Source organism: Myxocyprinus asiaticus, chromosome 22, assembly GCF_019703515.2.
Source record: "Myxocyprinus asiaticus isolate MX2 ecotype Aquarium Trade chromosome 22, UBuf_Myxa_2, whole genome shotgun sequence".
NCBI lineage: Eukaryota > Metazoa > Chordata > Actinopteri > Cypriniformes > Catostomidae > Myxocyprinus > Myxocyprinus asiaticus.
The window spans coordinates 1491494-1505406 of NC_059365.1; the positions used below are offsets into that span (position 1 = coordinate 1491494).

The 13913-nt window shown below is 39.2% G+C and overlaps 1 protein-coding gene across 1 annotated transcript; it reads right to left on the reverse strand.

The window, feature by feature from the left end:
• Window positions 1-622: 622 nt before the first annotated feature.
• On the reverse strand, window positions 623-13913 carry LOC127412775 (ubiquitin-conjugating enzyme E2 K-like). The gene is made up of 7 exons (XM_051649415.1): window positions 13762-13913; window positions 8558-8651; window positions 7837-7895; window positions 3826-3908; window positions 3617-3716; window positions 3171-3299; window positions 623-1393 (listed from the first exon to the last, which is right to left on the reverse strand). Exons 1-7 carry the CDS (start codon window positions 13858-13860, stop codon window positions 1319-1321), a joined length of 639 nt encoding a protein of 212 aa, XP_051505375.1. The 5' UTR covers window positions 13861-13913; the 3' UTR covers window positions 623-1318.

The following is a 13913-nucleotide window of genomic DNA, read 5'->3' on the forward strand; positions in this document are numbered from 1 at the left end:
TTCCTACTCCCTGAAAGACATTAATGAAATAAGTGTTGTGAGATATCTCACCGGTCTCTGTGACAGCTCTAGACTCTGTAAACGGCAAACAAAAATGTGTCTGCGGACAATGATGCTTTCTGCCTGTCAGTCATTTTGCACGTTCTCATAGTGTTGCACTTGCAGCGAATTATTGAGGCTTAATGCCATTTTTATGCCATGTTGTTCATAACGGTTGTCAGTTGAGGGCGCTGTTTTGCTTCTGTTGTTTTTGACAACCGTTTCTGCTCATGTCGGTCCCAATAAAGCTCAATTGGTATCTTTGGAGTGCGGGGATTTTAGAAAAAGGGGCGTGGCTAATCCAACAGTTCATCTTGACAGTTTGTGGAAATTCTAGAATGGCTAAAATCGCTTAAAGCACCTTTTAAGTAAGTACTGCAGTGGTTTTAGTTGCCATGTAGTGCTTTTAACCTGTTGTACCTTCTCATGTTATTACTTGATATATTACTTGCTTACAACTGCATAACAAATTGTGTGTGTGTGCATGTGCATATATAAGATAGCTTTTTACGGGAGTTTTTGCCCTTTCAGATCTTGTATCTAATGCAAATTCAAATACAGATCATCAAAACATCACATGATCAGCCATGAAACTGGTGTTTATTTCACTATTCCACAATGCAATAATAAATAAAGGCATTGCCACATTGCTTTAATTTATACAGACTTTAATAGCTTTATTTACAGATGAATTCTTTCGTATATTTCACAGGGTGTGGGTGTTTTCTTCCAGTCTTGATCGTTTGACAGAACATCTTGGAGTGTGTCGCATTTCACGTCTGTCTGTAGTTTTAAAAATAGAACGTAAATGTTTCCGGATAAAAGGGAGGCGGCTTAGCTAGGAGGGAGAGAGATTGCAGTGTTGATTGGGCAAGTGTGTGTGAGGGGGCGGGGCTACAGTCAGGCTAGAGTCAGATTGCTGGACCGTTCTGAAGGTGATGGTCATGAAGATGGGGAAATTATCAGAGACAAAAAAGGCACATAAAAAAAGATGGGAAAAGTAGATAGAGTAGAAATCTGACACTGAAGGAATAGTTCACACAAATGAACATTTTGTCAGCATTTACTCACCCTCACTTCATACAGGTTTGGAACAACATAATGGCAGAATTTCATTTCTAGGTGAACTATTCCTTTAAGGAATGGCAAAAGATGGAGAGAGAGAGTTCTGATGAAGGTAGACAGAGGAAGAGGAGAAGACATCGGGATGAAGAGTGGGTGTGTCAGAGTACAGGTGGGGTGGATGTCAGATATGGTGTTTTGGCCCCTCAGGTTGGACTCAGTTGCTAAGCAGCAGTTCTGTTGCCGTTTCCACATCCCAGGATTTCGACGACAACGCCACTATTACTGCATTCTGAAGGGAAAAGAAGTTCGACATCAGTGATGCTGAGGAGAGGAAATACACAGCTGCATAAACGCCATCTGTCATAATAAAAAATTTAGACCTCTTCCACTCTGGTGCATTTTTTGGCTGCCGCTTGCAATTTTTCCACACTCAAATTTAAAAGCTCATCTTACACACATACAGTGGACTAAAGAGCAAAAAATTGGTCAAATAAAAAAAATATATATTTTCAAATGATTCATAAATAATACTGCATACGTTTACAATCTTATGATGAACATAATTTCTCTTTTTAATCCTCTCTAATTTTGGTTCTGTTTGCTCCCTGCAAAAACTCTTATTTTATTCCACTAGATGGCAGCACGTACTAGGAAAAATAATTTTTCATCTATCACCTTCCATCGCAAAATACAGATCTGAAATGTAGGTGGCGCTCTAATGCAGCTGAGCACTCACACCATAGACATCCAGTCTATTTTGAATCGCATGCATGTTCCCTATTGTTTCATCGAACATCTCGGCCTCTGAGTGGACCAGAAGCTCAATCTAGGGGTCGTTGGCATGTTGATGTATATCAGCTCATTATCAATAGCTGATAACGTATATTGCCGGTGATTTATTTACATGCTTTTTCTGCTGGACTGCAATTTTTTTTAATTGGATTACTGAACCAAGCTGAAGTTATTGTTTACAAACAAACGTTTGTTTTTTCCGATCGTTCACAAAGAACCTACATATTCCTTCCCTGTAATCCATAAATATAATTTTATAATAACTGTTATTTTTTTTTATTAAAATTTTTTTTTTTCTCGCCAATTTGGAATGCCCAATTCTCAATGCGCTCTAAGTCCTTGTGGTGGTGCGGTTACTCGCCTCAATCTGGGAGGCGGAGGACGAATCTCAGTTGCCTCCGCTTCTGAGACAGTCATCCACGCATCTTATCACGTGGCTTGTTGAACGCGTTACCGCGGAGACATAGTGCGTGTGGAGGCTTCACGCTATTCTCCGCGGCATCCACGCACAACTCACCACGCGCCCCACTGAGAGCGAGAACCACATTATAGCGACCACGAGGAGGTTACCTCATGTGACTCTACCCTCCCTAGCAACCGGGCAAATTTGGTTGCTTAGGAGACCTGACTGGAGTCACTCAGCACACCCTGGATTCAAACTCGTGACTCCAGGTGTGGTAGTCAGCGTCAATACTCGCTGAGATACCCAGACCCCCAAAAACAGAAATTTTTTGATCAAATAAAATGCTGCACAACAGAGCTTCAAAGAATAAACAAAATCTCTTACATGTAATAATAATTGTAATAATAATAATAATAATAATAATAATAATAAATAATAATGATAATAAAAATAATTTATGATTAAATTATTGTTATTAGTAGAAGGATTGCTATTACTTTGAATATTACATTTTTCTATACAACATTAATATTTTTCTGTCGCAATGTCTTCAATTTCATGCATTCAGTTAAACAGAGCTTTTATTTAGGTGAAACTTTTATTTTGAAGGAGCTCTGAGTTCCTCCTGTGTGCATCACTGGTCGATCTGTTTGTGTATTTGTATGTGTGTTTGTGTGAATTATGACACGGAGCACAGCAACACCTCTCGTTCATTCTGAAGCATGCAGCGCATGCAGACTGCATATTATTTAATTAAATCACATCCTTACGCTGTTTATTGATCACACTTTGGCAATATTTCCTTAGTACGGTATACCGCACAACCCTAATGTGTGTGTGTGTGTTTGTGTGTGTGTATAGAATTACTCACTTTATCAAAGCCCATAGAGCAGAGTTTGTCTATTTTGCGTGTGTAATCTGGACTGGAGACCGGAGCTCCTGCGTAAACGTGAGACCAGAGTCGAGCCGTCTGTTTGAACATCTCTGGGTTCTGTTTATACTGAAAAACAGGAAATAGACAGAGTGAGAAGAGGAAATGAGCACATCAGCCCTTAAGTGGTTGCCCGTATGTACTGAAAAATAAGAGAGCTTGATGAAGGAATGTAATTTCAGAGGTGGAGCAAGTTATTACATTCTGATGAAAGATTGCGAAAACGATTATTTTGTCTTTGGAAAAACATGCACTGATGATTTTTTCGCAATGAGACCAGGAATGTGCATTTATAAAATATATAATAATAATTACATTTTTTATGTTGACATCAAATATTAACTGTAAATGTATAGAGGATTTTCTCACTATCATGACACACACACCTGATTGGCAACTACTGCGTCTTGTGGATCATCTGGTTCTGCAGCCGCCAGAAGAGCCTGTAGTGACAATAACACAGTTCTGAGGGTCATCGCCGCCGCCCTGAAACAAACAGACACACACACACACACACACACACACACACACACACAGCGATGAGTCTCATTAGCGTCAGAGCACAAGTTAGTGTGAAAGGAAAGTAAAGTCTCACCACTGGTCCTTCAGGATGTCCAAACAAATGGCACCGGTGACTGAGCTGATGTTGGGATGCCAGATCTTTGTGATAAACCGAACCTGAAACACAACAAGTGAAACCAACATGTGATTTTCTAACAGTGGCTAGTGATCTCAGCGTACAAAATAAACCTCACATTTATCCCTTTAAGCTCTGAAGGTGTTTTTAAAGATTTCCTGTTTCAGTGGCGTACCCGAAATTAAAGGCTTTTAACTTGACAAAAAAACAACAAAAACAAAAAAACAAGGAGGGTCAAGTGTTTGGTATCATTGTAAAGAAAACTTTTCAAAATTTTATAATGATATTGATTATGATACATTCTGAGACTCTCAGACTAAGAAACTGCTGAAAAAAATTGAGCCAAAAATTTACTTTTGATATACTTTCAAATGGCACAGAATGAGTTTCATTCTGTGCCATTTGAGTCATCATTGAGTCTGTATCATGTATTTGGCGCCATCTCCTGGTGGTCATATGTAACATTGTGCTTCATGTGGATTATCTAATGATCTATGCATCTGATTACCTTGTGTGTGGACTCGTTTGAAAGATAATCACCTCCTCTAAGTAATGGTATGTGATATTTTATGCTATGTTTATTTTTTGTGAAGTTATAAGCGAAAATGCAGCATACAAGCAACATCAACATAAATGTCAAAGACATATACTTAGCTATTACTCGCTATATTTTTGTCTGAGTAAAACACAAGGCTATTTGATCAGTTTGATGTTTTTACTGATTTCGATAATATGCACAGTGCACTTTTTTTATATATAAATTATCAAAAAGTAACACTTCTGATCTGTCAGTAAATTTCAAAGCACTTGTTCAGTTTTGGTTCATGCATTGTAAAGTAGAGCTTCTAAATTTTCAGATACCTATTTTGTGATGGTCAAGACTGTAGTTGTTAATATTTTGACAATTATATGGTGCCCGCCGGTGGGCCCATCCGAACTTAAAGCGTTAAAGGAATAATTAACCTAAAACCCGTATGACAACACACAGCTACTGGACGGTTTAAGACTTGGAATATAGTGTACAAGTCAACTACTGGACTATTTTTGGTATGTTTTGCCATTATAGAAGCTTGAGAAAGATGGACACTATGAACTGTTTATATGAAGAAAAAATAAATAAATATATACACAGTGCATCCGGAAAGTATTCACAGCGCTTCACTTTTTCCACATTTTGTTATGTTACAGCCTTATTCCAAAATTGATTAAATTCATTATTTTCCTCAAAATTCTACAAACAATACCCCATAATGACAACATGAAAGACGTTTGTTTGAAATCTTTGCAAATTTATTAAAAATAAAAAATAAATAAAAAAAATCACATGTACATAAATATTCACAGCCTTTGCTCAATACTTTGTTGAAGCAACTTTGGCACCAATGACAGCCTCAAGTCTTTTTGAGTATGATGCTACAAGCTTGACACACCTATTTTTGGGCAGTTTCTCCCATTCTTCTTTGCAGGACTTCTCAAGCTCCATCAGGTTGGATGGGGAGCGTCGGTGCACAGCCATTTTCAGATCTCTCCAGAGATGTTCAATCGGGTTCAAGTCTGGGCTCTGGCTGGGCCACTCATGGACATTCACAGAGTTGTCCCGGAGCCACTCCTTTGTTATCTTGGCTGTGTGCTTAGGGTCGTTGTCCTGTTGGAAGATGAACCTTCACCCCGATCTGAGGTCCAGAGCGCTCTGGAGCAGGTTTTCATCAAGGATGTCTCTGTACATTGCTGCATTCATCTTTCCCTCGATTCTGACTAGTCTCCCAGTTCCTGCCGCTGAAAAACATCCCCACAGCATGATGCTGCCACCACCATGTTTCACTGTAGGGATGGTATTGGCCAGGTGATGAGCGGTGCCTGGTTTCCTCCAGGCATGACGCTTGCCATTCAGGCCAAAGAGTTCAATCTTTGTTTCTCATGGTCTGAGAGTCCTTCAGGTGCCTTTTGGGAAACTCCAGGCGGGCTGTCATGTGCCTTTTACTGAGGAGTGGCTTCCGTCTGGCCACTCTACCATACAGGCCTGATTGGTGGAGTGCTGCAGAGATGGTTGTTCTTCTGGAAGGTTCTCCTCTCTCCACAGAGGAATGCTGGAGCTCTGTCAGAGTGACCATCTGGTTCTTGGTCACCTCCCTGACTAAGGCCCTTCTCCCCCCGATCGCTCAGTTTGGCCGGGCGGCCAGCTCTAGGAAGAGTCCTGGTGGTTCCAAACTTCTTCCATTTACGGATGATGGAGGCCACTGTGCTCATTGGGACCTTCAATGCTGCAGAAATATTTCTGTACCCTTCCCCAGATCTGTGCCTCGATACAATCCTGTCTCGGAGGTCTACAGACAATTCCTTGGACTTCATGGCTTGGTTTGTGCTCTGACATGCACTGTTAACTGTGGGACCTTATAGAGACAGGTGTGTGCCTTCCCAAATCATGTCCAATCAACTGAATTTACCACAGGTGGACTCCAATCAAGTTGTAGAAACATCTCAAGGATGATCAGTGGAAACAGGATGCACCTGAGCTCAATTTTGAGTGTCATGGCAAAGGCTGTGAATACTTATGTACATATGATTTTTTTCGTTTTTTATTTTTAATAAATTTGCAAAGATTTCAAACAAACTTCTTTCACATTGTCATTATGGGGTTTTGTTTGTAGAATTTTGAGGAAAATAATGAATTTAATCCATTTTGGAATAAAGCTGTAACATAACAATATGTGGAAAAAGTGAAGCGCTGTGAATACTTTCCGGATGCACTGTAGAGCCTTTTAGGCCATTTCAAAACAAATGCAAGATAAATGTGAAGATAAATATCAACTATCGTCAAAAGGCTGAAAATATTGACAAATATATTTTTACCTCACTTCTGTGTATTTGAGCTACCATCTGGAACAACAAACGACAGTAACCTCCTGTGACCCTTTGTAGTGACTCGCCTCAATCCGGGTGGCGGAGGACGAATCTCAGTTGCCTCCACGTCTGAGACCGTCAATCTGTGCATCTTATCACGTGGCTTGTTGAGTGCGTTACCACGAAGACATAGCGTGTGTGGAGGCTTCACGCTATTCTCCGCGGCATCCACGCACAACTCACCACGCGCCCCACCGAGAGCGAGAACCACATTATAGCGACCACGAGGAGGTGACCCCAACGTAACTCTACCCTCCCTAGCAACCGGGCCAATTTGGTTGCTTAGGAGACCTGACTGGAGTCACTCAGCACACCCTGGATTCAAACTAGCGTACTAGCGAACTCCAGGGGTGATAGCTAGTGAATGACTTAACCTCCAGTGTGCTGTCTGTCTGCACTGGTCTCAGAACAGTTTGAAATGCACCTTATTTTCATCCTAACTCCATATAAAGCCCCTGAAAGCAACACTTTACAACTTTTGGATGACCCCATTTATTCTCAATGTGGAAATTATCCCAATATTCACGTATGTGGACATCATGTTTATCAGCGCGCTGACTTGTGGAAAAATAAATGAATTTTTTAAGCGGCATATCAAATGAAACAAGAGATGCTACTCTTTACACCCAAACAGGTTTCAATGAAAAAAACGTAGAGATTTCTTACCACAGGCAATTTAGTTGGCGCTGTGCCCGCAGAAGCGCTTCATGGAAATCAACGTCATGTTGTTGTCACGTGACTCGGTGTGCCAGAAGTTTAAGACTTAAATGACAGACTAGAGTCTTGTTAACAGTTTTCAGTCGGTTTAAATTAATTTAAATTAGGTGTTGCATATAGCGAAGCCAAAATACAACGTCCACGCATGTGGACGCGGGGTCGCACGAGGTTAAACTAGATCAGCTAGTATTTTCTCAATGCAGACTGGCAGATCATGCTCTGGTTAGATGCTAAATGCTTTCAGTGTGATCACAGCTGTAGTTATCCAGCAGTTCTTTCATGTGATCCAACCAGGGGCTGATCTGCACGTCTGCAGCGGGACGTCCCGCACGCGCTGGTCTCACTACTCACCTTTGGTGGATTAAAAGGATACGTCTCTGGAATTTTAATTTCTAGCTGATATCTTCCACCTGCGAAACAAATAAAAACAAAGTGACAAAACAGTAGAGCCAAAATCAAAGCAATATATCGAATCTACAACACATTAGAGTAAATAAACAACAGTGTAACTACTTTCTACCCCAGTAAGCACACATGTCGCTGCAATGTCTGCTAAAGATCTGAAGAGCATCATGCCCTAATTATTCTCTACAAACATCTGATAAACATCGTAAAAAAGTGCAATGACATCTGACATGCCAATCACCAAATACAAGTCCATTATTATGAACTGCATCATAATGCAGGCATCCGGTTGACTACTAGTGACGTTTCGTTCAGGAACGAATCTGTCTTTTTGAACAAATCTTTTAAGTGGAAATGTCTTTTGAATCCATTCTCCAAAAAGATTCGTTCATTGACGATTTCAGCATTTACGCCTTTTCGCCAGTAAATAACGTCTTTTTAGATTTGAACGAGTTATTGCAATGAACCAAAAGCACAATCAATCACAACCGCAGCTAAGACTAAGTCTAATTATTCTTTATTAAAAGAGTCACTGGGATGAATCAAAATCACCACCATCACGGGTGACATATGTGTGCCATCAGGTTCACAACTCCTACACACCTAAAACATCGACCAAAACTTTCAAAAACATACCAAGTCACCAGATAACGACTGTTTCTCTCACCTTCATACGGCGTGTCTGGTGGTCCTGCAATCTCCCCCTTCAATTCTGTGAAATTCTCGTCCACTAAATCCACCTTGATCTGGTTTTTACTCGTCTGTGTGAATAAAAAGTCATGCAGGTTTAGTGAAATGTGTAAAACTTGAAACCCAGACCTCAAACCCCAATCAAAACCAAAACCAAAACCCAAAATTCAAACCCAGACACTCAATTTAGCTCAAATTTCAGGTCCAAAACACCAATATTCCAAACTCAGCCAAAGTTCAAAACACCAACAGGCTAGGGTTGACACCCGTCCGGGATTTTCCGGGATCGTCCCGGAGTTCGGCTATCTGTCCTGGAAAGATTTAAGTCAATTTCCCGACGCACACACATTTGAGCCCTAGTTTATAAGTTCACTAAGCAAAGAGGAGAATCAAATGCATTCTTATATGACTTATATGAAGTCTGATTCATTTTAATGATCTGGTTTGTTCGGATGATTGCGATTTTTCACGTCTGTGTGAATACTCGTTTAAAGTCTACTTACTATAATGCTTTAATGTCCTGGAAAGATCCCTGAGGTTCATAATGCCCAACACTCACCCAAAAAAAAAAAAAAAAGTGATATTTTTAAGATTTACGCATTTCAATTTCATAACATATTTCCATCAATTTAAATTTTGTGATCTTTAAATTAAATTATTAAAACTTAAAATTTCGAATATTTTTTTTTTAAACTTAATTTTGTTAAAGATTACTCCGTTCAACTGGATGGAAATTTTCCATCTTGAAAATATTTTTTGGAGTGGATTTATACGTACATTTATTTGATTTCCTTTGGTTTAAATGTACGAATGTTTTTCTAAACTTTATATATACATACTTAGACATTTTAAGACATTTAAATGTTCAGTGTGAACCATAAACTCAAGAAAACTGCTTAGGGCCAGAATAAGTAAATAATGTGTTAAACCTGTACAAAAAAATAAATGGAAATGGAAAACTTTTATTTTTAATTTCATAACAAAATTCCATCAAACTGAATTGAGTAATCTTTAACTATATAAAAAAATATATATATTTAAATTGTATTTAATTATATTAAAAATTACACAGTTCATTTTGATGGAATTTTGTTACGAAATTGAAATGTGTATATTAAAAATAAGCTAAAATATTTTTAGAGTTTATTGATGTTATTGTTTTATTTAATTATAGGCTATATATGCGGTAATTTCCATATCAAACAAGGAGTAAACAATCATAAATAATGTTTTATTTCTTGTATGATGGGCAGCAATATGTTTTTCGGTCACTGATCCGGTGAACAGGAATTTTACAGGGCCAAGGTGGCAACCCTAATACAGGAATAAGATGGCAATGGTGAAAGACAGTGTTGTCGTACTCGAGACCGGACCGAGTCCAAGACAACATTTTCATGGACTTGGTCTTGTCGTGGACTTGTGAGTAATTTGACTCGATCTCAACCCTGAGTCCAGTCGAGTCCCGGAAAACAAACCAATCGCTGGATAAAGTAGATATTTACCTACAGTCAAAAAAGACTTTGAGAAACTTCCACTGGTGCCGTGTCTTGTTAATAATAGGGGCTGTTCACACCAAACGCGTTATTGCGTTTGGTGCGAACGACCCCTTATTAACAAGACATGCTGTTTGCACGTCCACCCATGCTGTTTTACAGTTATATTTCTATGTAAAAATGCTAAACGGATGTCCATTGCACCGCATATCGCTGTGTTTTTGGCGTCTCGTGCCATTTTTTTTAAAGTTCTTTTGTCAAGTTAAAAAGAACATCAACTGTTAAAAATTTGTCTAAATGGGGGCCTGGGTAGGTCAGCGAGTATTGACGCTGACTACCAACCCTGGGGTTCGTGAGTTTGAATCCCAGGGTGTGCTGAGTGACTCTAACCAGGTCTCCTAAGCAACCAAATTGGCCCGGTTGCTAGGGAGGGTAGAGTCACATGGGGTAACCTGCTCGTGGTCGCTATAATGTGGTTCTCGCTCTTGGTGGGGCACGTGGTGAGTTGTGCGTGAATGCTGCAGTGGATGGCGTGAAGCCTCCACACGCGCTATGTCTCCACGGTAACGTGCTCATCAAGCCACGTGATAAGATGCGCGGATTGACGGTCTCAGACGCGGAGGCAACTGAGATTCATTCTCCGCCACCCGGATTGAGGCGAGTCACTACGCCACCACGAGGACTTAGAGCACATTGGGAATTGGGCATTCCAAATTAGGGAGAAAAAAAAAATGTGTCTCAAAACACCTTTATACTCTATTCCCTGATAGCTCACGTACATCACCCAGACGTCTAAATAATGTGTGTTTTTACATCTGGAAGACGTCTATTTTACGTTGTTTGCTCTTCTGCAATACGTCTATAAGACATATGTCAATAAGAGTGTCTCAGATGTCGATAAGACATTCAGTAAATGTCTTTGAGATGTTTATGATTTAGAATGATTCTAAATCTGATCTCTTTAAGATGTCTAGCAGATGTTAGACGCTTTCTAGATGAAAAGAGACGTACGTGTGTTATTTGGGTTCGTTGCACTGCGCTGGTCTGAACGGCCTCTAGTCTTTTAGTAATGCTTTAGCCATTAGATACAATAATACTGTACAAACTGAAGAAAATTTAAAAATATTTCTCTCATTGTCATCTCTCAATGAAACTTAATGATATCTGGAAAGAAAAAAAACGGTTTCTGTGCTTAAACCGAGATGAAATGTTTACTTGACTTAAAATGAAGTAGTGCAGTTGAGTAAATTGTTAACAAATTGAATGTAAATGTTTATATTCACTTTCTGCGTAAACATTGTCATATTTGATACATTATTGTTTGGTTTTTAGTCCCATTTTAGTTATAGTACAGTAATACTGTAAGGCATCAACCGGCAACCAGTGAAGGGAGACAAGGAGTGGTGCAACATGTGCTCTCTTTGGTTCATTAAAGACCAGACGTGCTGCTGCATTCTGGATCATTTGCAGGGGTCTAATTGCACATGCAGTGAGATGCATGCATGCATGCATGCATCACATGCATTGGCCTGCAATGAGAGCGTTACAGTAGTCCAGTCTAGTTATGACAAGTGACTGAACAAAAAGTTGTGTGGCATGCTCAGAGAGGAAGGGTCTTATCTTCCTGATATTGTAGACTGTAAATCTACATGATCTTGCAGTCTTTGAGATGTGGTCTGTGAAATTTAGTCTGTTCTCGATGGTTACCCCTAGATTTCTGACCGTTTTGGAAGGCATCACTGTAGTTGCACCCAGCTGCACAGTGATGTTGTGTTCAACAGCAGGGTTGGCTGGAAAGACAAAGAGTTCAGTCTTGGCTGGGCTGAGTTGCAGTTTAAACCCTTTAAATGCCAGTTTGTTTACATAATGCCACTGTTGTTTTTTTACACACACACACACACACACACAAATTTCTTTAATGCATGCATACAAAACACACTCTGACATCCATACCAACACACCCACACAATTTTAGCTGCATCATTTATACAATTGTCCTGCAGTGCTCTATAATACAGCAAACAGAGAATAGGGGAAAAGCTTGTATTTGCTCCATAGGCTAAACATGAGAAAATGGTGCCATCTGGTGGAAAATATTACAAATGTAAATTTTGAAGCCAGGGCTCTGGAATGAAAGCATAATATCACAGAATTCATGATTTTATGCTTTAATGGCACTGGGATCAAATATTGCAGTTTTAATGGGTTTCAATGGGGACATTTTTGTCCTGAAGGTCCTGAGTGTAACTATTTTGTGTACACAGTGTATTATAGATGTATTATAGGAACTGAGGTTGAAATATCAAAATTCCCCCAAAAAATACACACCTTTGGCAAAATTTATGCCGTTGGCATTAACACAGACAAAATGATCGAAAAAGCAAAAATGAAAAAGACAAAAATGTCCTGAAGGTCGCACAAGCGTTAACCTAGGATGTGGCATTTATTTAATTTTTATTCTCAACTGGTAATACTGTTTAACCAACATAAGCTTAGGAAAATAATAATTGAGGTTTATTTGATATATGAGCCCTGAATCAATAGTTCTTTAAACTATACATTTAATACATTAATAAAAAAAACTCTCGTCTTAGACTCAGGCTTTACTGGTCTCGGACTGGACTCAGATGAGCTGGTCTCGACTACAACACTGCTGGAATATTACCATTTTCATATACCATGGTATTTATATGGTACTCCAGGAAAATTTCATGATTATCATGGTATTACTATGATGGTACATGTCCAAAACACCATGATATTACCATGGTAAATAATCAAAACACCTTCCACAGTACTTTAAAGCTGTGCCTTAAACTTCACAAACTCACTTTGACAGCTCTAATGTTTAACACCCAGATTTCAGATTTAAATTAATTGTTGGGTCATTAAAATATAAGCTACTCTATTATTTAGGGAACATTTCTGAAATTAAAAGCAGTGATTTTGGGTTGGAGTTTATATTTGTTCAGATTAAGATCGAAGGTTTCAGCCAAACTTAATATAAAAGCAGATACACATATTTACACACATAATTTACAGAATAAAAATGTTTCAGGAGTCATAAATGATCATTTTAATGAATTTTTAGAGTTTATAGTAGATGCTACACAGCTATCAGACCAAAACCGCGACAAAAACTACAATAAAAGTGTAAAAACCGGTGAAATGTTACAAAGAAACCCAAATAGTCCCTTTCATTATGTCTACTAATATTGTTTAAATGTAAATTGATGTGTTTATAAGAGTGAATGTGTGTGTTTATCGATTAGGGGCCTTCAGTTAGCAAACGGCTAACAGGCCTTTCCATGAAGCACACCTTAAAAGCCACACAAGATGCCATAAAAACACAATAATCTTCCAGAAACGCTTAAATTAACGCATTTAATGTCCAAAGCTCTAATGTGACGATGTTCGTTAGGTTTTTTGGACTCGTTTTATCTGCGGTTCGGCCTGGACGGGACAAACATCCCATAATAGTCCGCTCAAACGTCTATCTGAAATGTGCCAAACACATTAAACTGCTTTATTTTGATGCATGACATGATTCACTGCTGATTTTGCATGGATCAGATGCATGTGTCCGCATGTTTTGATTCAGACCCGATCAACATATATGATGCATCGTACAGCATGATTGACAGCTGTCAGGTGAAATGTGCTGGTGTGTGTGAAAGGCTGAACGCACCTCTTCGCTCTTCAGAACCTCTTTAAACTCCCGTTTGATTCGCTGGACCGCGATGTTGGCCATGCTGTTCATGCACCACCACCACATCAACATCAACATCAACACCTCTCTCTCTCTCTCTCTCTCTCTCTCTCTCTCTCACTCAATTCAAT